Source organism: Ambystoma mexicanum, chromosome 3q (genome assembly GCF_040938575.1).
Source record: "Ambystoma mexicanum isolate Mex_15411 chromosome 3q, UKY_AmexF1_1, whole genome shotgun sequence".
NCBI lineage: Eukaryota > Metazoa > Chordata > Amphibia > Caudata > Ambystomatidae > Ambystoma > Ambystoma mexicanum.
The window spans coordinates 38,183,553-38,209,767 of record NC_090926.1 but is presented as its reverse complement, the minus strand read 5'-3'; the positions used below and the strand labels follow the sequence as shown (position 1 = coordinate 38,209,767).

Here is a 26,215-nt window from a genome sequence, read left to right as displayed (position 1 = left end):
GGTCTCGTTCTTCTGTCCCTGGGTGCTGGGGTCTCCTGAGCTGCCGTTTTAGGGGTCTCTCTCTGTTCTGTGGCAGGTGGTGTTGGTTCAGCCGCCGTGGGTTGGGCCCTCATGGGGGTTCTGTCCTCTAGGGACTCTTCCACAAGGTGTTTGGTATCCGCATGAAGTGGGGCACGTTCCAGGTGATGGTCTTGGATCCTCGCGTGGGTGTGGCTGGCCTGTTCTCTTGATGGGTGATGGTCCAGGGGCGAGACTCATTGGGGAGTGCCATCATCCTGTGCGGTGTTCGGTTCCTCACTAGTGCAGAGTCCCATACTTGGAGGTGTTTGGTGTAGTTCTTCTCAAGCAATCTTCCTTTGCATTGTGTTTTTGTCTTCTTTGTTCTACCTGCTTCAGGTGCACTTGTGGGGGGTGCCAGGAGTGGTGAAGGTGGAGTCCTGCTTGGATGGGTACCCCAAACATCATGGCTGCGGGGCTAACCTGGGTGGCTGAGTGGGGGGGTTTGTCAATAAGATCAAAGAAACCAGTATAGTTCGGGTAGCCCTGGCCGTACTTTGTCCTTGGCAATTCTTACGCACTTATTGATAGATGCCATAAACCTCTCTGCATCACCGTTGGCTTGGGGCCAGTACGGTGTGATGTGGTGGTGATGGATTCCCATTTTTTCAGTAAAGCGTTTGAACTCCCTGCTTGTCAACGGCGGACCGGTGTCGCTTTTTATCAATGCCGGTATGCTGTGGACAGCAAACATTTTCTCTCGCGCTGTAGTGACAGAAGCTGCATAAGTAGAGTTGACCGGCTCAACCTCTGGGTACCTTGTGTATTCATCTACAGCTAACAGGAGGTAGGCTTTGGTGGCGATTGTGCAGAAATCTACACTCACTGCGTCCCACTGGCACTCGCTTCTTGGTGGGCAGGTCATGGGCTCTGGTGGTCCGGGTCTGCGTGTGGCTAGACACGCTGCACAGATTTCGACAAGGGCTATGACTTTCTGCTGTATCGGCGGCATCCACACTTGCGATTTGAGGAAGGCACGGGTCTTCACAATCCCCTGGTGTCCTTCGTGCACGAGTTGGCGCGCTCTCTCGTGAAGGTTGGAGGGCATTACAAAGCAGTATCCCTTGAGGATCAGGCCTTCCAGAGACATAGTCAGCTCATGTCATATCCCGAACAGGGCTTGCATCATCTCTTGTGCTTGAGGCGTGAGGTATGCTTTCCACTCACCAGTGAGTATCGCCTCCTTGGTCATTTGGAGGCAGGGGTCTTTGTTTGTTTCCTCCACTATTTCATCCAGCTTCATTGCCTTAGGTTTGGCACCCAGGGTGTGGGGCCTGTGGTCTTTTCAATTATGCAGAGGTCCTCGAGTTTGTTCAGTTCTGCCTTTACTGCTGCCCTCATGTGGAAGGGGACCCTTCGGTGCCGGGCGGCCCTCGGTTCTACCGTGGGGTCGATGTGAAGCTTTACCGTCCTCCCTTTTAGGCATCCAATGCCTTGAAACAGCTTCCTGTGTTTGGAAAGCAGGTGGTCGATTTCTCTGTAGTGAATTGCGAATGTGAATAGTATCAGTTTCAGTCTTTCAGTGGTTGGGCAACTGAGTAGTGTCTTGATTCCCGCGTCGACGACGTAGATGCAAGTTCTGCAGCTTTTCCCGTTGTGCGTGAGAGTGGTTATAAAGTACCCTACGACTGGCAGGGGCGTTTTGAATCCGTATGCGAACAGCTGCACAGGTCTTCGACCCAGGGTTGGTCTAGGGTTTAGCTTGTCGAACCTCGTGGTTGTCATGACATTCACTGTGGCACCAATATCGATCATCATCTTTACCGGAATATCTCTGATAGTTACTGTGCAACTGCAGTGTGTTCTGCTGTTGTGAGGTTGTTTGCCGTGGGCCGGCTTGACTGCTGAGATCATATGGGCTTTCTCTCGTCTTGAATTGCGGTAGCTCTTTGTGCAGTCTGGGGACTGTTCTATTCCCGACTGGTCGTTGTCTCTGCTGCAGCTGGCAGTGTCTTCCCCTTCTATTGCCTGCGTGTCACAGGTTCATTCGGGCTGTCTCCATTGGCAGTGGTCGGGTTGTCTTGGGTGGAAGGGTTGTGCATTCCTGGACCTTGGGTCACCCTTCCAGTCCTGGGATCTTCTCTGAGTCGAGTGTTCTTTGGTTCTCTGGGAGTTTAGGCATACTGATTGACTTTCCCACACTTGTAACACGTGGCGCCACATGCTGGGAAGGGTTCCTCTTTATGTTGTTGGCCGCCGCACCATAAGCATTCTCTGGGTTTGCTTGTTGTCTGTCCTTGTCAGGGTTTGTTCTGCCGCAGTGCAATGATAGTGATCATGCTATTTTGTGGTGTTTCCACGTCTAGTGCCAGGCGACTAATCATCTGCTCCATTTCTGCCACATGCTCATCTGTCCTCTCCCATTGTCACCCCATGGTGAGGATGGTGTCTAACGGGAGATTCGTCTCCGATAAGATGGTCCTTCGGAGCTTCTCAGAGGAGAGGCCATGTATGACCTGCTGTCTGACAGCAAATTTGTCATCCAGGAAGTCGCAGCCAATGGCCATCTCTCGCAGCCGACCATGGAAGTCGGCAATGCTCTCCTGTGGGCGTTGTCTGGCCTGGCTCATCTTGAAGCGTTCAAAATCCGGGTTTAGTTGGGGCTTTGTATTTTCTCGTGAGAACAGCTTTCGCCTTCTCATAGTCGTCTATTGTGCTGCGATTCGGGAGTGCGTTGAAAATTCTCAGCGCCATGCTACCGAGGTTGAGCATGAGGAAAGTCCTTTTCTTTACTTCAACCGTAATGTCGCATTCTTTTAGGCTCAGTTCGAATTGCTGGACCCAGAGCTCCCAGCGAAGCCCTGCACGAAGACCAAAACGCTCAAATGGCTTCATGAACGTGCCCTGCATGGTGTCTAAGCACGTGCTGGTGTATGGTTTGTGGTCCTGTGGCCTGGCTGGTGTCGCTACTGGGTCTTCTCCCATGATGTGGCTTTGAGTGGGTGGTGGGGTGTCAGGTGCTCAGGGGCGCACTTGCTATGGTGTTTCCTTGTTGCAGTTAGGGCCGGCCCTCTTCAGGCTGGGCCGCTTTTGGTGGTGGTGTGTTGATTTGCCCATGTGCTATTAATGCACTGTCCTCGGTGGCCCTGCAGACTGAGAGCCCTGCCTGCTGCTTGTAGTGTGGGTTTATGTGCCTGAAGTGGCTTTGGGGGCTGCCCTGTGGCACTGTCCAGTGGATGCGCCCTTGTGGGTTGATGATGTGGGCATGAGAGGTCAGTGCTGGACTCTGACTGTTCCCTGACAGCAGCCCGCGGCATGTAGCGGAGATACGCGGCTTGCTTTTTTTTTTCTTTGCAGCGCCGGGCACGCAGTGACACGTTGCTTGCTGTCAGTCTTTCCTTTACAATGCTAGGCACTGGGAGGAGTGCGAGGCTGAGCTTTTACTCACTGTGCCGTGTTCGTTGCTCTGGGGGTACTCCTGCTATGCCAAGGGAGCGTGTGAGGGATGGGCGTGCCTCCGTGGTCAGTCTGCGGGCCCCGGGTGCCTGAGGTGTGTTGGAGGATCAGCGCAGCGATGCACTGATATGCGAGTAGTGGCAGTGGGTGGGACCTCTCTCAGTCTTCGTCACCAGCGTGATGTGGGGGGGGCAAGCAAAGCCCAATGAATGGGGCACGCTGCGCGGCAGCGCAATGAGGGACACACACATGGTGGCTGCAGTGTCTGCGCGGAGACTGAGCTGGTGGGCTTTCTCCCCCTCCTTTATCCCTTCTGACACACGTGGTCTCCCCCGACCACGTCATCTCATGTCATGTGACTATCACACCTGAAAGGTCACGTGAAATCATGTGGGAAGGTCAACATCTATTGCATGTGGCCATGAGCTCATTCTTCGGCGCCATCTCTTCCCGAGGCACTGGGCATGACATGATTCGCTCTACTACATTTTCTTGCTTGAATGCCTCGACTCGTAGTGCTGTTTCAATGTGTGCTGCGCGTGAATTTGATAGCTTATCGGCCCACCCCAATTTAATCATGCTATATAATGACATTTCCAGTTCCCTTAATATAGTGCATCTCGGGTAATTACATCTGCACCCTTGTATTGTTTGTTGCATTACCTCTTCATCAGCTTTGGTTGTGGTGCATCTGACCACCAGCTTTCTGAAATGTGTGTGCAATGTGATATTGACTCCCCTAGCTTTTGTTCTGCTTTCCTTATTGTGAAGCTTTCATAGTCCGCATTTATCTGTGGTAAAAAGTAGGCATTCAGAACTGAAAGTGGTTGCATTATAATCCTCATCTGTTCCTACATTTGTAAGCAAGAAATATTGTGTGTACTTCATGCCCCGCCATTAGCAGAAGCTTGCATGTTTTTGTGGCTGCATCGGTTTCCTTCCAGCCACAAATTCCACCTGAAAGCAATGGATGCAGAAGAAGGGATGTATGGCTGTTACATTTAGGTGGGCCATGTTACTTACAGCGATTCCAGCTGGTTTTGCTTCACCCATATTTTCTTTCTTTATATGGCCTTGTTTTGATTGGTCTGTTGCTTTATTTCTTTTTTCTTATCCCCCTCCCCGTCTGCCAGTTGTGTTGTGTATCAGGGTCTGGTGGGCTTTCTTGTATTAGAGTGCATGTGCCCTAAGACTCCGAACACATACACACATCTGGTCCGCAGTGCCCTGCCTGCATATAAGCCTCCTTTTATTAGGCGTGTTGCGACCGTACGCTGACGCACCATGTCATTGCAAAGCACAGTGTGATCCCGCTGAAAGGGCCCATTATACGTTTTGCATCGCAACACTAGCAATACCCTCTTTCACACATACTCCTGTCCATGTCCTTTTCCTTCTCCTGTTTTGGGAAATTTTGATTAATTAACTTTGTTAATTAATCAAGGTAAGTTCAATAAACAGTAACCTATTTGTAACAGCTGCTTTTATGCAAAAAGACCCACCCTCCTAAAATGTGTGTTTCTTCCTCTGGTTTTGACACTTTGAGGAAAGTCTTGGGTGGCTCTAACAAAGCACATATCTCGTACCCCCGGTATGCCCCCTTTACTTCACCTAGAAAACCTCCCCTACACTTAGTGAGTCAACCTTCACTCCACCAGACATTTACCTCTCCATGCCTTTACTTCATCTCTATCTTCATGGGCGATGCATGTGGTTAAGGTTAGCTAAAAGGTTACGGTTGGATGGGAGTAGAATATGGGGTAAAACATAAGGGGGCCCAGGATGCCTGTCCCTTTAATTGTGAAGTGAATGCAGGGGAAGTAAAGACGTACACCCCGACCCGTTCAGTAAAAGAGAGAGACATACAGAGTGAGAGAGAGGAGAAAGGGAGCAAAGAGAAAGAATGTGAGTGAGAGGGACAGACAGGGAGTGGCAGAGAGATCTATACATATATTTATAACATGCCGGGTACAGCTAGTATAGATGTGAATCACTCCTTCACAGTGGTCTTGAAGCAGAAATATCGTATTACTTGTTTCTTCTCTATGAACTCCAACGCTATTGGTGTGCCCTATGTACATGTAACTGTACCTCAGGCCCGTACTGGAGTTTCGGAGCACGGCTATGCTTCTGACGCCGATAATGGGTGCACTGATGAGGCTCTTCTGTTTTTTTAGTGCGAGTCAACCCACCTACATCGCTCCAGATTGTCAATATCAGTAATGGACGAGCCATTCTCACCTGGGTGTGTCACACCTATCACTATACAAACGGGAAGCTGAACTATGAAGTCTGCTACCGACCTTTCGGAGAATCCCCGAAGGTAAGTACATTAACATGCTCTCCAGGCATCAAAAGGCGGGGTTCCTCTGTGAAGACTAATAGAGATAGTCTCACCAAATATGCAATATGGGCATAGAGAGAGACCTGTCCAGAGTGGGACTGGTTGAGAAACAGAGACAGCTCCCTCTTGCATGCCTGGGAGGAATAGAGACCGTCCAATCTGGTCCAGGAAAGAGGGAGATCATGGGTGTGCGGGTTAGGGCTCTCTGGGCTTAGAGCAAACGAAGCAGCCCCTTCAGAGCGATCTAGAAATAGTTGTGGCACAAGATCGATAAAGACAGCCAGATCCAGTGTGGCTGGCAGTGCGCAGGGGGACAGAAACAACCACCTCTAGTGTGGCAAATTAGAGGCTCTGTTGTTAAAGGGATGGAGTAAGCTCGGTGTTTGATAGGCTTGTCCTGAATAGAGACAGCTCCTAGTAGAAGGTTGGTATGATAGAAAGATCCTAATATTGATACAAATGGAACGTTTGCTTGCTTGATTTCTTTTTTTTCTAGACTCTGGACATTAAGCAGGATCAGCAGTGGGTAGAGCTTGTAGCCCTGGAATCTGATACAGTCTATGAAGTTCAAGTTCGAGCTCGGGTCGCGCCGAATCATGCCAAATACAAAGGCCAGTGGAGTGGCTGGAGCAAGACCCTGGAGTGGCAAACACCGCCAGCAGGTACAGACTGTGCGTGAATGGAGGGCAGGATGGTACTGATGGTAGATCCAGGGCTAGAGCCTATGCCACGGCAAGTTTAGACATCACATACCTATATCATATGAACACACGCGCCATGCCACGCTTTCGAGCGTTAATATTGCATACTATACTGCTCATACTCATTTGGAAGTACTGCTAACATGTAGCTATGTTGTCACTCCAAAGTGTAAACATTCATCCAATAGTGCTAGGTAATGCTTTATGAGGTTATATAAGACAAAGAAAAGCCTGCAGTTGCCAACATGTTCTCTATGTCTTACCAAATCTGTTTTGTTAGCCCTTCCACTGCTATTTTGCGACTAGTTATGCCACTCTCTGCACCCCCAGACGGGGGCATCTCAATGCAACCTCATGCCATGCCTCCTCCTGCACAACCCGACCTCGAATCCAAGGAAGGGGTCAAAGCAAGCCTCACATTTCCTGCTGTCAGAGGCTTGGAACCCTCAGCCTCACCACCATTAACCCTGACAAATGTACCAATTAGAAGCACATTATCAGAGCGCTGTCTGGGGGAATGGGCAATGGCTGGCATGCAATAAGCAGCAGGCCAATTGCATGTAATGCCTGGATTCAATCCTGCTCCCATTTAAACCTAAAGTTAGTTTTATTAGCCTGTTACTGATGCGTGCACATTACATGCACTCTTAGATCCAGTTTGCGGGTGCGAGTGATTCGGCTCCCTCTGTTTTCTTTGAATCTTAACCTGGCTATTGGCTAATGATGTGAACGGATATCCAGACACCTGTGCACGCTGTCACTTTCTCCTGTGAAGGGTTTGGGAAAGGCAGGCAGTGTTGCCAGGCTGCCTCGGTATCTGGAACAAGTGCCCCCATCGATTCACGCTTGCATGAGCTCCCCGTGCTGGCAGTCAGTGCCCCAGGCCCGTGTTTGGATAGCCTGGACTTGAGAGTGGCTAGCCCCCGATGTAATGCAGCGCCTGCCAGTTACACAGTGTTCTTTGTAAAGGGCTGCCTGCCTCACTTGTATTATTTCGGCTGTATTTGCTAGTTGTAGGATTTAATGGGAGTGTCCAGAGATGTGTCAGATTCTGTGACATTCTCCAAATTCTAGAGTCTGAAATTGCTTCAGTACTAGGCTGCATTCATGGAATTGTGTGATGCGCAGTGCTTTAAGTGGGCCGGGGCCAGCCTGGGCCAGGACCAGGCAGTCTCCAAACAGTGAGACTGAGCTGGAGCCCTGCTGGGGCCCCCTGGTCCTACCAAGCCAACGGGGAGTTATCATCCCGCCACGGCCGCAACCATGACGGGTGATGAGGCCGCTGGCTGCCACCATGAATGAGTCAGCCAGCAGCTGTGACTGACAGAAGTGCCAGCCAATCACAGCATCGCGCAAACTGTGCAACGCAAGGACTGGCTGACACTTCTGCCTGTAGCAGGAAGTGCACAGCTTTTGTAATCTGTAACCTCCTCTGGCGACCCCTCGCGAGGGTCACCTGAGGAAGTTACAGACAGTCCCAGCCTGCCCAGTCCTTACCTACCTTTGGCACCAGAATCCAAGCCTCTGCTGTGACCAACGGCGACGAAAGCCATCCGACAAGAACGCACCCGACGAGAAGGAGAAGCCACACATGCACGGGATGTGACTGTTGCCACTGGTTTTGCTGTTGCTTGTTGCAGTTTCAACTGGTCAAGGCAAACTTCTCACTTCAGTGTGTTCGCCTCGACCAGCTGAAACTGCAGCAGTCACATCTGTTGCTCTCGCTTTCTTTATTTCTTGAATCTTTTTTCCCTTTACTTTCTGCTCTCTGTTCCCTCGACCATTTCTTTCATTTTTCCCCCGTTTTGTGATGAGTGCTTGCATTAGAGACTAAAGTTCTGAACACGACAGAAAAGGCTTTATATTTCTGTCGTTTTCAGGACTTTACTGTCCCATGCGTCAACATGTCTGCTTCACTAGACATGCTCTGCCACGTACTGTGCTTCTCAATCAACAGTGCTGCGCGTACACTGTCTGAAAAGAGCAGCCTCTGGTACACCGGCTTCTATGCAGACATGCACATTAAATGGAAATATTCAAGTACACATCCAAAATTACTTTAATCATTATCTTTTGAAAATGTAAGGTAAGCAAGACTCATTATCCCACTGAAAAGTGAAGTCCAGCACACATTATTGACAATAATGCAAACATGGGTCATAACTGCTGGGTGCTATTTAGAGCCTGCTTGTAGTTTGCCACCAACAGCTATCAGACGCTACATTGGACTCCCCAGGCCAATTGCCATTATACAAACATACATATGTGACATAAATCCTATATGTTTTGGAATGCCAATAAAGAGGGATTATGACATACATCTAGATGACCGTTAAAGCATAAGGGGTTATATACAAAGAGCATAATGTTATACTTTCCACTCATGTTTGGAGTGATTTGTGGCACTGGCTCCTCTGTCCCCAGATGTAGCTCCTGCTTACTGGGTGCTGCCTGATACCCAGGAGCTGCTTTTAGCCATTGTCCTTTGTGAAAAGCAAACTGGCTGGAAAAAGGGAGACAAACAGCTGAGGAAAGGCACTGTGAGCAACCTCATGCAAAGAAGGACTTCCTTGAAGATTATTATGTGGGGTTCTGAGAAATTGTCAATTAATTGTTTACAAATTTGAATGCACCTGCTAATGTACCTCAACAGCTACCCTTTCGTCAACGGCCCCAGTTAAGGGTCCAATAAATAAATAATGACGTTGAGCTTTCATTTGTTGTACTTTAAGGCATGTATCAAGCAGGCTGTGTTACAATATGTACTTAATAATGTAGGCCAGACCAGTTTTACATGTTCGTCTTTAGGCCACGCCTGTCAATTCCTAGGCCACGCCCATCATGCAAGCCGCACACCCAAATGACCAACCTCCCTCAATGTCTTACCCCACTTAAAGCACTGGTGATGCGAGACTGGTTGTACTTGTTGGCAGCTAAGAGCAGACAAGTGCCATGGTGTTGTGGGTATTGCTGAGCGTGGTAGGTATGCAATTTTAAGATACCTTTGTTTTTTGGATAATTATACAAGCAGATGCTTGCAAATACTTGGATAAGATATGATTACGCATCTTAAAAGTGTGACCCTTCTGAAATGGGGCTCTGAGAGTAAGAAATTGCAAATACACTGGGAGGATCCCATTAATGCGTGATTTTATTTTTTACCTCCATAGTATTGCGTGGCAATCCTATGCTTTCACTTGCCACCTCACATCTTTTTTAAAATATTTTTCTGTAAACTCACATGTAACCAACCTCAGGTAGCTTTCCCGAACTACAGCCTATTTAGAAAGCAGCCTCCTTTCGGATGCAGATCCCCTGCTCCTTGTCCCATCTTGCTTTTATCTTTTTCATCCGATTTGCATTTACCCTCGAGCCGGGCCCATCCCTGTGCTACGTTTATCCTCCCAATCCTGCTGATTATCTCCCCGGCTGTCTGATTGCTTTGCTCTGCAGGATGTACGAAAGGCCTGGTAAAAAAAGAGGCTGGCCTGCTCATTGCGGCTGCATATTAGCGTGGTCCACCCGACTGGCAACAATTAGCAAACAACATGAAAAGTGTACAGGCTTGTGTCGCGACACTGCACATTTCTTGAGATGGAGGGTGGGTGGCTATTGGTTGAAGGCACCATATACATCTTTACATATTTTCGGCCAATGAATGCAGTAAAACCCTACATAAAATATCCAGTTTTACTGGCAAACCTGTCACACTCATTCTTCCACAATAGATCAATTTCCTCACTCAGCGTTTGATCTTTGGAGTAATTTCATGGAAGACGGACAGCACGAAAAACATTGCAGCATAGGCTGGCATATCACAGAACCCTCACCTACTAGGGCAATATACAGCAACTTTTCTCCTAACAACTTTTATTTCTTAGATTTTAAAAGCATGGCATATCTGATTTGACGTTCATATTTTCATGTACGTAGGAATTCAAATAATATATTTTTGAATTCTCAAAGTACAATTCAATTCCTCAGCTCTTCGAAAGTTCCTGGAAGGTGCTACATGAGTCTCATACAAAACAAAACTACGTACACATAGTCACTTGCAGTCATGCCATCTGCGCACTCTTGGCACATCTAATGCTTGCTTGAAATTGTAGCCAGTAGCCACACACTCTACTTCAATATGGCTAATAGCCTAATGCCACCATGATTTACATTTCAAACCATTGTCATAGCGATCTGATTTGCAAAGCTATATTGGCCCTGGTATAAAAAATGCTCTTTAGATCAGTCGTTGACACAGCACCCATCCACCCTACTCCTCTTCCTGAAACCCCTCTCTTCTCCTTCAGGGACGTCACAGAGACAGAAGTTGCAAATCTCCTCCAACACATCAAACTCTCCACATGTAAAGGGGACATCTGCCCACCAAAAATCGTTATAGAGTGCTCCGATGCACTGACCCCTATCATCACTGCATTCATCAATGCTTCATTCTCATCAGGAATAGTACCTCAAAGCTTAAAAGAAGCTTGGGTCCATCCCCTCATAAAGAAACCCTCCCTAGATCCCATGTGCCTAACAACTACCAACCGATCACCACCATCCCCTTCCTCCTCAAAATTCTAGACAAACCCGCCCACAACCAAATCCAACACTACCTTGAATCTAGAGTCATGCTAGGCAAGAGACAATCAGGCTTCCGCAAAGGTCATAGCACAGAAACCGCCCTCTTAGATCTAAAAAACCAAATCACCAAAATAATGGACATGGGCAAACCTGCCGCCCTGCTACTCCTAGATCTCTCTGCTGCGTTTGATCTTGTTGATCACAACACCCTGACAGCTCATCTCTCCAAAGTAGCCCACTTCTCAAACAAAGCCACTTCATAGATACCCTCTTTCCTAGAAGGAAGGGCCATGAAGGTCTATTCCGACCAGGCCAATGCAGCTCCCACCACCATCCACTGTGGAGTGCCCCAGGGATCCTGCACCGCGCCTACCCTCTACAACTTATTTACAATGCCACTTTTTGACATGCTGGATTCGCTTGGCATTGCCTCCACAAACTATGGCGACGATACCCAAGTCCTCCTCCCTCTCACTGGCTCATACGACGAAGACACAACAGCACTCCTCCAAATTTACACTACCGTCCAAACTTGGATGGCAGCCTACGCTCTGTTCTTAAATGTAGACAAAACCGAGATCATCCTCTTAGGTCCCAAGGAAATACTGCCCAAGCTCAACCAAAAATATAACCACTTCACCATCGACAACACTAACATACCAGTCTCCACCTCAGTAAAGACCCTTGGAGTCTACATTGACTCGAAACTCTCAATGTCGTGACAGGTTAGCGCCATTGCCTCTGCCTCTGCCCACACTACCAAACTGATAAACTCCATAAAACCCTTCCTCACCTCCCAGAATCACCTTTCTATCGCTGGCACCACAATAGGTGCAAAACTTGCTTACTGTAATGCTCTCCTTGCAGGCACCTCCACAAAAAACCTCAATAGGCTCCAAACAGTACAAAACAACACTCTCCGCGCAACCCTCTGCATCCCCAAAAGAGACCACATTCCCCAGGCTAGGCGAGACACCTCAACATGCCCAAAAAGAAGTCACCACGCCAACCAACTCTGTGTCCCACCCGTCAAAAGAGCAAAAGCCGTAGGCATTGGCTTTCCACACATAGCACCTAAACTCTGGAATGCCTTACCCAACGCGCTGAGAGCTGAACCCTCATTATCCACATTCCGCAAATACCTCCAAACCACTCTGTTCAACTAGCTCTTCAGCTCCCCCACACAGCTTATATGGTAACTAAGTTTTTTTTTTTTGAAACTTTATTTACACAACATTCATAATAAATCCCAATACAATCAGCATATATCAAATTACACATAGAAAATAATACAAGAAAAGCACAGCATTTTACACAGTACTAAGTTGAATGCATAACCGCTAAGATGTAATGTAACCTATGACTGTTATGTATCCACCTTCCTATGCAACCTCTGAGATGTAATGTAACCTCTGATTGCCATGTAACCACCAAGCATTCTTTAAACCCTGTAACCAGCAAGGTTCTTTGTAACAGCGCCACAATGCCTTAGGGCTGCTGCGCGCTTTAAAAATGCTAATAAATAAATAAATACAGTCAGATCGAGATCGGATTGTGTGCACCTTGACAGGCCCCGGATAGAAACGATCTGCCGTCCTTCAGTCGCCACCTTCCTCCCCAAAAATCTCTTGCTACCGACAGTGTGGTGTGTGACCCTCCCACGAGTGTTGACCCTTTTAACAGAATGAATCCCTCCCCTTGTGTATTGCCCTTTTAACACGGGCCATGACTGTGTCATGGCCCAAGCTAATAAAAGGAGCTTCTGCAGACACGCCCAACAGAATAGCTGCAGACTCCCGAAGAGGAACTCCTGAGTCTGTGTCTCATTTCATGTAGGCTGCAGGCCTACACATGGAGGCACAGGCCTGCATGCCCTGATGCTGTGGGACCCTCGTGCCAGCACACTGGCAGAAGCCCGCACGATCAGGGGCATGGCGGACTGTGCCCCCACCCCCGGTGATGCTGATGCCCTTTAGCACCAGGGGGCCTGCCGGATGTCTAGGGCAGGCCCCTAGCCCCAAAGGCACGGGGCCTGTCGAGTGCTGGTGAACCTGGCCCCCACAACAGACAGTATGCTTTCATATGCAGAGTGCAGGGAGAGACCCACATTCCAGGCTTCCCAGTTCCCAATAATTCAGAAATAAACTGAGCTATTTATTTATTTATTTTTTTAAATCAAATTTTTATTGGTTTACACAAATCAGTATTACATCGCAGGAAACCCGCATACTTCTACACTACTATGCATACCATTATTTTACAACATTTTCTCCCATTCCCAAAACAATTCCAAAACAACACCTCCCCCTCCCTATCCCCAACAGTGTTCCGGCTGGATCAAGGGTATCTCTTTTATATCCTCTCCGTTTTATTTTCCTATGCTTTGGCAGTTTGCATATCTGGGTGGGCGTCCCAGAACCCAAGTGTCCACAAGGTTCCACCCACACGCTACTCTGCCCCTTCTCACAGCTCATTCACTCAAGTTCGTTGGGCCGGGTATAAAGTCTTAACTTCGTGATGGGGGGTGTCAGGCACCACCTCCTACTCCTCTCCCTCGCCCTCCTCCCGCCTGTGTTCTGGGTCATATGCCTCCAAAAACGGTGCCCACTCGATGGCTTTCGTGGGCGACCTACTATGCATTATCCTCGTCAATTCCTCCATCCTATATAGGTCCAAAGCCTTTGCTGCCCATTCCTTTTTACTCGGGAGTGTTTCCCTTATCCACCCCCCCACCCGCCAGGCAAGCCCTCGCCACCAGCAGGAGAAAGTGCGGCATATGCTGCAACCTCCTCCAGTTCTCCCCTGCTGTGTCAATCCCAAACAAGATCAGTAGTGGGTCCATCTCCCTCTCCACTCCTAACAGGTCCCTGACCCAGCCCAGCACTTCCTTCCAGTAGCGTTGCACCTTGGCACACTTCCACCACATGTGCTAATAGTCTGCCACAAGCCCACACTTCCTCCAGCTGTGGGGGCCGGAGCCAGGATACATCTTCCCCAGCCTTGCCGGGTCCCATTGCCACCTGTACAATAACTTTAGCCCGTGTTGCTTGTATTGGCAGGCTACTGACGTTCAATGGGCGCTCAGGCAAAGTCGTTCCCATTGGTCCGGGTCTATTTCCCTACCCAAGTTACCCTCCCATCTCTTCTTGAGTGCACCCAATTCCTCCCCCCTTGCCTCCAATAGCGCTTGGTACATTTTTAAAATAAGCTCCCTAGTGCCCGCCACCATGTCAAGTATACGCTCCATGGGTGTCAAGTCTCTTTGTAGTTTCTCTTTCCACTCACTTGACATAAAGCCCCTTTAGTTGCAAATATTTGAAGACAGAGAGGGTCCCTAGCCCAGTTCAGTCATTCCCAGAAAGCCATCCTTCTTAACGACTTGTCCCACCCGCTCAAGCCCCGCCTCAAACCAGTCTTGGAAGCGTTCATGACCCGAGATGACATCCCAAATGGGTGGTGCCCATATATAGCTCAACGGGGAAGGCCAAGTTGTGACTCCTTTCATTCCCTTCCTTTTACACCAAAATGCAAGTAGCGGGCCCAGGATGTTGTGTAGACAAATCCCCTTTGGCATCGATCTCATGGGCGCCCATAGCCATTCCCCCAGGGTGACAGGGCGGAAGCGGTTATTTTCAAGTCCTACCCACTGCTTGTCCTTGTCCATACACAGGTGAGGGACCAGGGCCCTAAGTTGAGCAGCCCTTTGGTACGTTTGTATCTCAGGCAAGGCAACCCCTCCCTTTCCCTTCGGTTGGATCAGGTGCTTGTAAGCCACCCTCTGTTGCCCCCCCCGCCAGAGGAATCTAAGCATCTTCTTCTTAAGGTCATCAAAATGGATTCCCTGGTATAAATATAGCATACGGGGAAGAATCGCCATTTTAAGTGCATTTACGTGCCCAATCCATGAGATAGTCAGCTTTCCCCACTTTTCCATATCCCCTGCTAATTTGTGCATGATTGGGGGGAAGTTACATTCATATATTCTCTCCAATTCCCTCGGTATGTGTACCCCCAAGTACTTTATACAGTCCCTTTCTATTGGTATCCCCAATTCCGACCATCTAAGAAGCTGTTCCGGAGAGCCCTCACCCATAGGGAGAATGACCGATTTCTCAATATTAATCTTAAATCCGGACACCTTCCCATAATCCCTTATGACTCTCAGGGCGGTCTGTAGTGAGTTTCCCGTGTCAGCAAGATACATGAGAATATCATCACATACATGCTGATCTTGTGCATCAGTGGGCCCACCTCGATTCCCCTTATTTCCCCTTCGACCCTTATCTTCTCACCCAGGGGTTCCATAGCCAGGGCGAAAAGTAGAGGTGACAGTGGACAGCCCTGCCTGGTACCCCTAGTCAGCTGGAACTCATTAGACTTGGTTCCGTTAACCACATCTCTAGCTGTCGGCCCCGTGTAAATTGCCTTGATAGCTATACACATTCTTTTCCCCACCCCTATGTGTCTTAGAACCCCAAAGAGGAAGGCCCACTCCACCCTATCGAATGCTTTCTCTGTGTCTAAACTCAACAGTTCATTCTCCCCGGGACAATTCCCCATGTGCAACATCAGGTTGAGGGTTTTCCTGATCGCATCCGGGTCCCGCTTTCCCGGAATGAAGCCCATTTGATCAGGATGCATTATCCGTGGCAGTTTACTTTCGAATCTCGTCGCTAGGACGTGGGTTAACATTTTTTTCATCCACATTCAGGAGGGAAATCTGACGGTAAAATGAGCAGTGCGCTGGGTCTCGTCCCTCCTTAGGGATGACCGAAATCAAGGCCTTACTGAACAAGGCCGGGCTCTTCCTGTGTCCATAATGTGGTTATATAATTTCACCAAGTGTGGGGCCAGGATTCCAGAGTATTTCTTATAGAATTCAATCATGTATCCGTCCTCCCCAGGTGCCTTTCCGTTGGGCAGTCGGGCTATGGCATTCTGGACCTCCTCTTCTGTAAATGGGCTGTCCAGATGTGCAACCTCAGGTGCGGTAAGCCTACTCATGTGAACATCCCTCAAGTACTCCCCTATCTCCCCATCGCCCCTCTATTTCGGTCGCGTATAGTGATTCATAGTAGCGCGCAAATACATCAGCTATAGCACCTGGTGTGCGTCGTACTCGGAGAAGAGAGGATCTCTCAAAAGCGAGTCATTGCACCGCCATGCCCCCTCAGGTCTAGACAATCCGGAGGTCTCAAGGGTCCCTGTCACCATGTCATGGTCTGACCAACCTATGGGCTTAATTGTGCTATCCAATAACCTTGAGCCATGCTCCTTATTTAAAAGGAGGTAATTGATTCTCGTGTAGCTCTTGTGCGGAGGGGAATAGAATGTGTAGCCCTCTTCTCTTGGATGCTTATATCTCCAGATGTCTAAGAGGGCATAGCGTTCCATTGCATGTCCCAGATGACCCCACCTATCTTCACCTACCCCCCACTCCTCCTTCCTTGGTCTTCCTGTCCCATGTTGCGTTCACCCAGGCATTAAGTCTCCCCCTATGATGTAAAGGTCAGCCTCCCGGCCTTGTATCTCCTCCAGTGCTTCTCTTATAAAGGGTTCCTGCCCTTGGTTGGGGGCATATAGCGCAGTCAGAAGTATTTTGGCACCATCAAGTGTTCCTTCCAGTATCAGCAGTCTACCCTGTAAGAAGGCCGTGGTCACACTATTCTGGATTCGTAAGTGTTTATGGAGGACGATTCCCACCCCTCCCTTCTTCCTGGGTCCAGAGGCCCAATGGACTATTCCTATTCCTCCCCATCTCAATGCTCGCTCCTTTCCCTCCACCAATCTAGTCTCCGCTAGGAATAAGACATCTAAGGAAGCCTTCTGAAATTCATGCATTAGTAGAGAGCGTTTAGTGGGGGAATTTAACCCTTTCACAATCAGGGTGCCCACCTGCAAACCATTTGTGACTTCGTTCACCCCCATAGCTAATTATGGCCTTTGTCAAACCCATCTCAGCACCTGGGTTCAGTGTCTCACAAAGCACTAACTTTTTAACTGTAAAACTACAAACCACCTCAAACATGGAGGTCCAAACCTTAGAATGTGAGACGCCCCCTCTGTCACTGAGGGCCAGTCCGGGGATGATAGGACACCCTCCCTCAGTCAAGCAGTACCTTTACTTTCCCAAGCCTCCCATTTTTTGTCTGGGTACCTCTTTACAACTTGGCTCCGTTTAGTCTCCTTACTGTTCTGAGCGAGTCTGATCCTACTTTGGCGATGGGCCACTGAGCTTCAAGAATTTCCACCCCGTCTGGGTCCTTCTCCTCCTCTGTGGGCCAGGTGTAGATCGTGCACTTGTCTCTCCAGGTGCCGAGTCCCACGGGCCCGATGGAGCCCTTTCCTGATTTCCCCCGGCCAATGTCAAATGTTGCAGTGCCTGCTCAGCCTCCTCAATTGATGTTATCCTATATTCCATCCCCTTGGTTTCAAATTCCAGGAAGAATTGGTATCCCCACCTGTAGCGGATCTCCCTTTCGCGCAGCCGTGACGTGAGCAGCCTGCAGCCTCTTCTCCGTGCCAGCGTGGGATTGGAGAGGTCCTGATATATAGTAACCCGGGAGCCTTCGAAGTCCATCTCTTGCTGCTGCTTCGCTCTGTTAACAATCTCCTGTCTGTCCTTATAGCTTAAGAATCTGATGACAATAGAGCGGGGGCATTTTCGACAGGGTTTTCCTCCCCTGTGTGCCCTCTCCAACTGTACTGTGTGCCCCTTTCTGTTGCAAAGAGTTGGTGGATCAACCTCTGAACCTTTTCCTCAACTTGCCTCAGTGTTTCCCTGTCTGCCTCCTTCAGGCCCAGTATCCTGACATTATTTCTCCTCTCTCTATTTTCTAGATCATCAATTTTGAGCCTCATTTCCTCCTCTCGAAGATCCAGTTCAGTCATTCTGGCGTCCAAGCTCATCTCCACCATGTCTGTATTGAGCTGATTATGCTCTAAAGCCTCCACCTTGCCCTCCACCATACTCCCTCTTCCCGTCAGTTCTGTCAGCGAGGACTTGATGTCCCCCCTCAAGGCTTTTATCTCAGCTAATACGTGACCAATGTCCTCTTTGGTGGGAAATTGCGAGAGATCAATACCTGTAGCCATCGTCTCAGCTTACTGTGCTCAGCCCGCGTTGGGGAATTCTAATTCAAGTGAGGTGCCCCTCTGCCGCTCTTCTGGCACTTGCCTTTGTGTGTCGTGCTGACCACTCCTGTAGCAGCAGCATGCTGTTATGGGCACCCTTTCTTTACACCTTCCCTCCTCCACTCCAGTGTCAGTGGTAGTTGGCTATATCCCCTCCGTTGTTCCTAGCAGCACTGCACACCTTTAGGGGCCACAAAAAACCACAGGGGTTCTGTACTCATGTCCAACGTCGCCCCAGATGCAGTCTGATGGGGGCACCCTGTGTCCCAGCCATGCAGTTGCCCCTTCCCACCACTGTGTCACTGTTCTAGGAGTACGGGGACATGGTGCCCTCTTCACGCTTTGGATCCTGATCCTCCAGACTGTATTCCCCTGGGGGTGGAGGGCTGGGACGGTACACCTATCTCTAAGCACGCCCCAACGTGTGTCTTCCCCAACTTGCACGCTTCTCCTCCGCGGTGATCCACAACACGCAGTTCTTCCAATTCCGCTCCAGTGTCGAGCCAGGTCCGGTATATGAGCCCAAAATGGCGGCTCCCCATGGGCCGCTCTGATTCCACTCCGGCTCCTCGAGGGGGTCACCAGCTCACCCGTGTTCCCCACCGGCCCAAATGCGGAGCCAGATCGCCGTTCTTCAGCTGCTGCACTACGTTCCTCAGCAGCACGGCCCAGGCTTCACTTGCACTACTCAGAGTATGGGCTGTAGCGATGCGCGGGAAAGAACCTTTCCAACCACAGTCCTTAGCGGGTTGTGGTAATGTCACGGAAGGCTGACTGCGGGATCCACACAAAAAGGCAGGTGCTTGCTATGCCTAGCATGGCCCCAGACCTGCCCGTCAGCAGTCAACAGAGCTGTCACGGGGCGCCGTGCTAAGCGGCCCGGGGAGCCGATGAATGCGTGCGTGCGTGCTCACAGAGGTCGTCGCCCTGCCCACTGCTCTCCCCGGCTTGTAGCACCTCATGGTCGCTGGTCGTCGCTCACCTCACATGAGCTCTGGGCCTTGGATGCCGGCGGTTGCACGATGATTTCTAGTCCGGGCCGCAGCGCCCGCTCCCCGTTGTCTCGCCAGGCCAGACGGTCAGCTGACCTGCGAATCCTCCTGCTGATGCCCCAGGCGCTCCGGTGCTGGTAATCATTGTCCGGCAGTCACTACATGGGCTTAGGTGCACGGTATCATCGCAAGTATGCTGGAGGAAGCAGGAGCTGCACTTTTACGCAGCCATCTTGTCCCGCGCCCACTAGTGGTCCGAGCTATTCATTTTTAATCCTAGCAGAAGAGCACATACCATGGCACTTTTAGTTTTTGTTAAATTGGGTATTTTCTGGAATGTCTTCCATAGTTCTCAACCATTTGTGTCACAAAGGCGGGTGAAAACACCCGATTTTAATTTTGGCGGGTGAGAGGCCCATTGAAACGAATGGGCGTGCTGGAGGCTTGGCGGGTGAGTCAGCTGTTTACAAGGCGGGTGACACCGGCCAAAAGCGTGTGAGTTGAGAGCTATGGTCTTCTTCAGTGACTGACCGTGAACGGATGCAGGAGGCACCTCACCTTGTCAAGAGGAGAGCACTGTGTCAGGCACGGCCATCTGGGTCTGCACTGCAAAGTGCGCCTGCAGGGGCGTAGGAGACACATAAAATCTGGGGGGGACAGGGGACATCTTGGGGACTTTGCTTTATTTATTTATTGATGTGTTTAAGCCAAAGAACTCGACTTTTCACAAAATTAGAATTAAAATAGCAGTACATATTAAATTACAAATATCACTGTACAAAACAAGAGAAAAGAAGAAAAGAAAACAGAAGAAAATTAAAGGATCGGCAGCAAAGAACATGCCTTTGTATGTTGCATTTCTGGATTTTTCATCTGACTATGAGCTCATGGTAAGAGAGAGGAAATAACAATGACTTCCAGTGGGGCACACCTAGGACGCCAGCTTGTTAAGAGGCAGATCACCTGTAAGTGGACTCCTGCCAAATAAAGGAGTTGAAGCCTTTTCTACCAACTGCAAGTTGCTACTTTTTTGTGTGGGGCAAAGAGACGTGTGTCTCTCTTGGAATGGAATGATGGGGGTTTCAAAGAAAGAGGAAATCTTGTTTGTACCTCTGAGTAAACCCTGTTATGGGAGTAGAGGGACCAGGTGTGTGATGTTGCTGCTTTGACTGTCCTCCTATACATCAAACAAGGAGGATGAGCGATCACAAGCCCACCCCCTTATAAGCACTCCTGAGGTCCGTGGTTGGATGTGTCGGACCCGAGGGATGTCTAGTAGGTGGGGTGTATGTGGACCCAGGGGGGTTGCCAGAGGGGCAGCCCGCTATGTGGGCTGCCCCTCTAGCGCCCCTGCGAGGCCCGGGACACCCTCTCACGATGAGTCTGGTCTCTCTTATTCCATCTCATGCTGGCTTTAGAGCCTAGCCTTTCTTTGCCTTTGTTATTCTGAATGCCGAGCTGGACTCTGTTCCTTTCTCGTTTAACATTTACAGCAAAGCCTAATCTATTTGATTCTCTCATATGTTACTAGGACGGCAGAGCATGGGCCTCTACCCTGTTACATTATTCAAAGAGCCCCTCTGGCCTTTCTTTGCCTCTCCCTTGTCTCACTGCTTTCTTGCTTAATGCATACCTCCTTGCTTGAACACTCAACATATTCTCCCTAACACAGGAAAGGCAGCTGCAGTCTGTCTTAACTTCTATTTGTTCCGTGTCTTGAATTGGCCTCTTATTTCCGCTTTTCCGTCTGTAGGGAAAAGGCATTTGCTAGTCACTTCCATGATGGTTCTACCTGGCCATAAGAGGGCAACAGCTAGCCAATATTGGAAGAACATGGGCATATTATGCCAGAGGCTGGCAACTGCCTTTGTAATGCCAACGCAAGAGACTCAACTCTTGTCTTTATTTCTAACAGTATTTCAGTGGATGAAGAAACGTGAGAGCACACATATTGCTTATAAAGACATTATTATCACGCCAGGAGCTAATTTCCAGCTGCAATTAAGCGATTACCTTTTAGACTTCTGGCTTTAAATAACGTTAGTATCACCTGGAAACCACAGAGGTTGCTCAACAGGGTTCCTGGAGCATGAGGGGTACCCTACTCGTGGGCATGGATGATTGGAGGGTATTCTTGCCCTGTTTTGGAGCCTGGCCCCTACAGCCATGATGGGGGAGGGGCCTATTACATTTGGTTGTACGTACCCTTTGAGGGTGGGCAGACATTGCCTCCTGCTTTAGCCCACTAACAGCTCTGCTTTGCAACTTTATCACACATACCTGTCAGGTGGCATGTTACTCAATGCTACTAATGTTATCAGCCTCAGAAGTCTGGAATCCTTTGCCACATCAACTAGGGTACAGGCTTGCCACCTGAGACTTACCCATGTCTGAGTCAGCATCTGCCGCCCTGTGGGGAAGACACACAGAAAGAGCAGGGCACAGTGCCCTTGTGGGTTTTTCACACTTCTTCCTCTGGGTGGGCACAATTCACTCCGCAGACAAAGTGGCACATGCTGGGCAACATTCTCCCACTTTGACAATGTCACCCAAAGAGCGAAATTGGCCATTTGAAATACCTCTGTCGACTTATTATTGCGCAATCCACACTGATGGGTTTCAGCACCTGCTTAACACGAGATGGCAATTAAGGGCATTTGCCAACGTACTCAAGAAGCACAGGACACCCTCTTACCAGTGACATGCCATGCTCACTCATTCTGATCAGGAATTGGCATTTATCTGGGGTCATGTTAAATGTATTTATTTATTTATTACATGTTTAGCATCACGCAAAACCCCCAAGCATCAAGGCGCAAAGTAATCCGCATGGAGTGGACCTCTTCCGTTGGCGCACGTTTTTACTTTTCCGCCACAAAATGGAAGATTTTAGCGTAAAAGGCAGGTGAAATCACATTGCTTTTCCACTTTGGAAGAGTGTAAATACCTCACGCATTAGCAATTGCTGGTGTAATTGACAATGGCTTCCTTTGGACTCCGCCAGCTTTTACCAGGTTTCATTTCCAAGCAGATCCCAGAGGAATCCCGTTCCTTATTTCCAGCATGAGAATCCATGCTGGCAGTAAGGCAGCATTTGTTTGTTGCAGCGGGAAATACAGGGGGTCCTGGTGTGTCCACTCGGCTCCCGAACTCCACCCAGAAAATGCACAAAAATCTGGCCAATTATAAAAAGCAACAGTAATAGAGTTTTCCACCACTTTTTCAGAACCAATTGACCTGGAAAATGCTGTGTTGCATCGGAAGCTGAATGCATTCACTCTGCCTATATCCCACCGGAAGATTAAGCGGTGCTGAACACAGGTGTTACATATTCCTGTGCACAATCTGCATTTTGCATAATTAACTAACTGAGCTACCTAACAAATGATATCTCCTCTGGGGCTTTACCGTCTTAACCCCTTAACTGCCATGGGTATTTCCCCCCAGTGCCAAGGCCCTTTTTGGTGATTTCGGTATGTCGCCATTCAATCCCTTGTAACTTCTTTGTTACATGAGATATATCGGCCAAAGTTGGTCCTTTTTTTCCCACATGTAGGCGGTCGTAACGCCACCCAGGAATCCTAGTTTTGCTCTAGGGGGGTGAGAGAAAATAACCAAAAGGGAGAACATTTGTTTTTTTTTCAGAAAATGCCAATAAAATGTTGTACAAAGAAGCCTGTGGTGTTTTCCTTGTAAGAGCTAGGAACAAATGGTTTGCTGTGCTGGATTCGCCATTTTCCAGACTTTCAAGAACAGATTGAGTGGAAACCAAAATAACATATTTTGATATGCTAATCATCCGTTTTGTGAGACGTAATGCGTGGACGGAATGGAAGAAAAGGGTAGGAAAGCTGAATGGGAAGCCAGAAAGGCATACATTTCTGGAAAGTAGATAATATTCCAAGTTTAGGGAGGGGTGATTGGTACAGGTCAGTCAACAACTATGTAGGGAAAGATTCCATAGTATGGGGGGAAATCGGGAAAACACACTTTCCGCACATTTCATTCTGGTCACCCACCGAAGCACACAGCCAACAATACATGGCCTACCTTGTCGCGTTCCCACAGGTTTCCCGATCAAAACGGTACCTCACATCTGTGTGTGCACCTACCTGGGTGCAAAGGGAAAAGCCTAAAACACTGGTAACCCCAAGTCTTTTCGCACAGCAGATTTTCAGGAATTTTGCTCATGTGGGCAACCTACAGATTTGGGCCAGGGTTTGAAAGCCACGAAGGAAAACAGGGAACCCCATGCATTTCCAAAAAGAAGACACCCGTGGGAATCCACAGAGGTCTGACTTGCGCGAATCGCCCCATAATTCATGGCCCACAATCCCTGACAAAGTCTGAAATTTAGTGGAAAAAACACTGCTCTCCCGAAAGGCTTGGGGTTACTAGTGGGTTAGCCTTTTCCTTTTGCGCCTAGGTAGGTGCACCCACACATGTGAGGGACCGTTTTTGTCGGGACACCTGTGGGAACGCAGGATGGTTGGACATGTGTTGTTGGCGGCGTGTTTCAGTGGGTGGCCAGAGTGAAATGTCTGAAAATGTTGTTTTTTTTCACCAAATTTCAGAGACATTTCCCTCTGCCCACCGACCGAAACACGCAGCCAACAAAAGATGTCCTACCTTCCAAACCTACGTTTAAAAAAATATAATATTTATTGTTTGTTTGCCCCCTTCCCTGGGGGCAGATGATCACCCATCTGCCCCAGGGTATTGCCCCCATGCTTTGGGGGCCGGGGGGAGAGGGCTGCTTACATGGTAAGCAGCCCCTCCCCCCACTTCAAAAACAGATCCCTGCACGACACACCAAACACATATTCTGGGGGGGATGAATGACATTACATCCCCCCCACTTAAAATTGTGGGGGGGATTTGTCACCCTCATATCCTACGCCCATGTGCGCCTGCGAGAGCAGTCAGCAGAGCACACTACGGCACGTGTGGTTGATGCCCGGGCTCTCGGGCGGTGCCCCCTCCACAATCGCAGGCGGGCAGCATTCATGTTGAAGGTTCCCGATAACACGAACATCGCTGCCTGCATGAGCAACATTTCTGTGTGTAATGTATCAGCTCTAGTTGGCTGGCTTTCCCCAAGAGAGAGGAGATCCGGTGTCACGGCTGCGGCAGGCCAGCCCAGGCCTGTTTGGGGCTAGCCTTTGGTTCTAGCCCCTGAGCTCCATCTCCATCCAAAAGATCTGGGGCTATAACCCCCTCAACCCCCCCCCCCCCCAGCGACGCCTAAATCAGGCAAAACAAATTTGACAAAAGTGCTAATCGGCACAAAAATTGCAAATAATGCTCATCTATCTATATTAGCTAGGCCTTTACACACCACTCGTTTCATTCCAAGGTAATTCTGATAAATACTGACCGAGTAAAATATGGTATTTCACCTTAAAATGTGCAAAAATCATTCTCCACCTTACAGGTGGAGGTAACAAGTTTTTTCCCGAAACATAAGGGATGCACATCTTTTGAATGGCAATATTGCAAGGGATGAAACATTGGCAACTTAATTCCCACCCTCTTACCACCTTTCTCATGATAACAGAAACATAAAATACCCCTTTGTGCACCAAATAGAAATATATAGTGGTGGCAGGAAACACTACTGTACAAAATCCACATCCGCTCTAGAGATGAGGGTTTATATAAACAGTTAAAAAATGTAAAAAAATGAAGTGAATTATCTGGAATACCACCTGTGGCAGTAGTAGTATTCGTAGTAGCAGTAAATAGATTATTTCAGATTGTAAACAAATCTGGCCACCAATGATAACACCAGTAGTTTTCTATCAAAACCCTTACTTTTTCCATTGAGACAATGGTAATGCTACAATTGAGCAGATTTGTTTGCATACCACAGGCAGTAATGGTAATTCCCACAAGTGGGCACAAAGGCCCTCATTACGAATTTGGTAGTATTCCGATGGTAAATCCGCTGGAATACCGCCAAATGGAACGACTGTTACCACCACTTGGTCCAACGGATTTACCGCTGGATTACAAGTGGTGGTAGGCGTAGTTAGTCCCCATTTCCTCTTTCCAAGGCTAAGTCCTCAACTTCCCTACCTGCACTACAAGTATCTGGCTGACGCTATCTATGTCTATGCACTATACTGTTCCCTTCTCCCCTCCTCGGCACTCAACCTCATATTGTCCCATTCCCTCCATGCCTCCTCTCACTTACGCCCCTTCTCCCTACCCACCCCGCTCCATTGGAACCCCCTGCCAGTCACAGTCAATGCCAGCCCGACTGTGGCACTCTTCACAGTTAGGCTTAAACATAACCTACTGGTAAAATAGGATACCCACTACTCCCACCCAGGCCCTCCATATCCTCACTACATGACCCCACTGGTCCCTCCAGTGCTGCAAAATGATGTCATTTTTTATATTTGTAAGGTACTCATCTAGTATGCAGCACTCATCCTACGTTTATGTTTCCGTTGTAAATCACCTTTGTACACACTCTCCTAAAATGCCTCGTCCTTGTTTTCATCTTTGTACTACTGAAAGGGCAGCCCTTCCTGTGAATGCCTCTACCATTTTTAAAAGTGCTATTGTAAGTCATTTCTGATCTAAATTGTTACCCCTGTACTTGCAATAAATACAATGCGAATAAAATACAAATAAGACTTGCTTTGATGAGTGTATCATGTTCATTGCAGCATGCAGAAATCTGCGTATACTCATTTCCCAGAAATAAAATGATGCTTTGGTCTTGAACCACACTGTACAAATCATTTGTCACCTTCGCACACAAGGTAAGAAAACACTACAGAATGCACAGAAGAAATATTAACATAGAACATAATTTAAAACATGTAATTGACAGGGTTGTTGACCCAAAGATCGTGTACACTTAAACTAAAAATGACCTTCTTAAGTCATTTTGTTTTCTTTGTTTTCCCGAAAGCCACATGAGTACTTGTAAAGCACTAAACCACCAGCGATGTGGCCTCATTGCATTGTGACATGTCAAGTAGTGTCCAGTTGTATGC

At 48.6% G+C, this 26,215-nt stretch overlaps 1 protein-coding gene across 1 annotated transcript in view; it reads left to right on the top strand.

Moving 5' to 3' along the window:
• IL2RB (interleukin 2 receptor subunit beta) overlaps positions 1-26,215 on the top strand; it is a 260,299-nt gene that overhangs the window by 203,558 nt on the left and 30,526 nt on the right. Inside the window, exons 6-7 of the mRNA XM_069653014.1 lie at positions 5,631-5,776; positions 6,294-6,459. Of these exons, the coding sequence (XP_069509115.1) occupies positions 5,631-5,776; positions 6,294-6,459 (312 nt within the window). The remainder of the gene's footprint in view (positions 1-5,630; positions 5,777-6,293; positions 6,460-26,215) is intronic.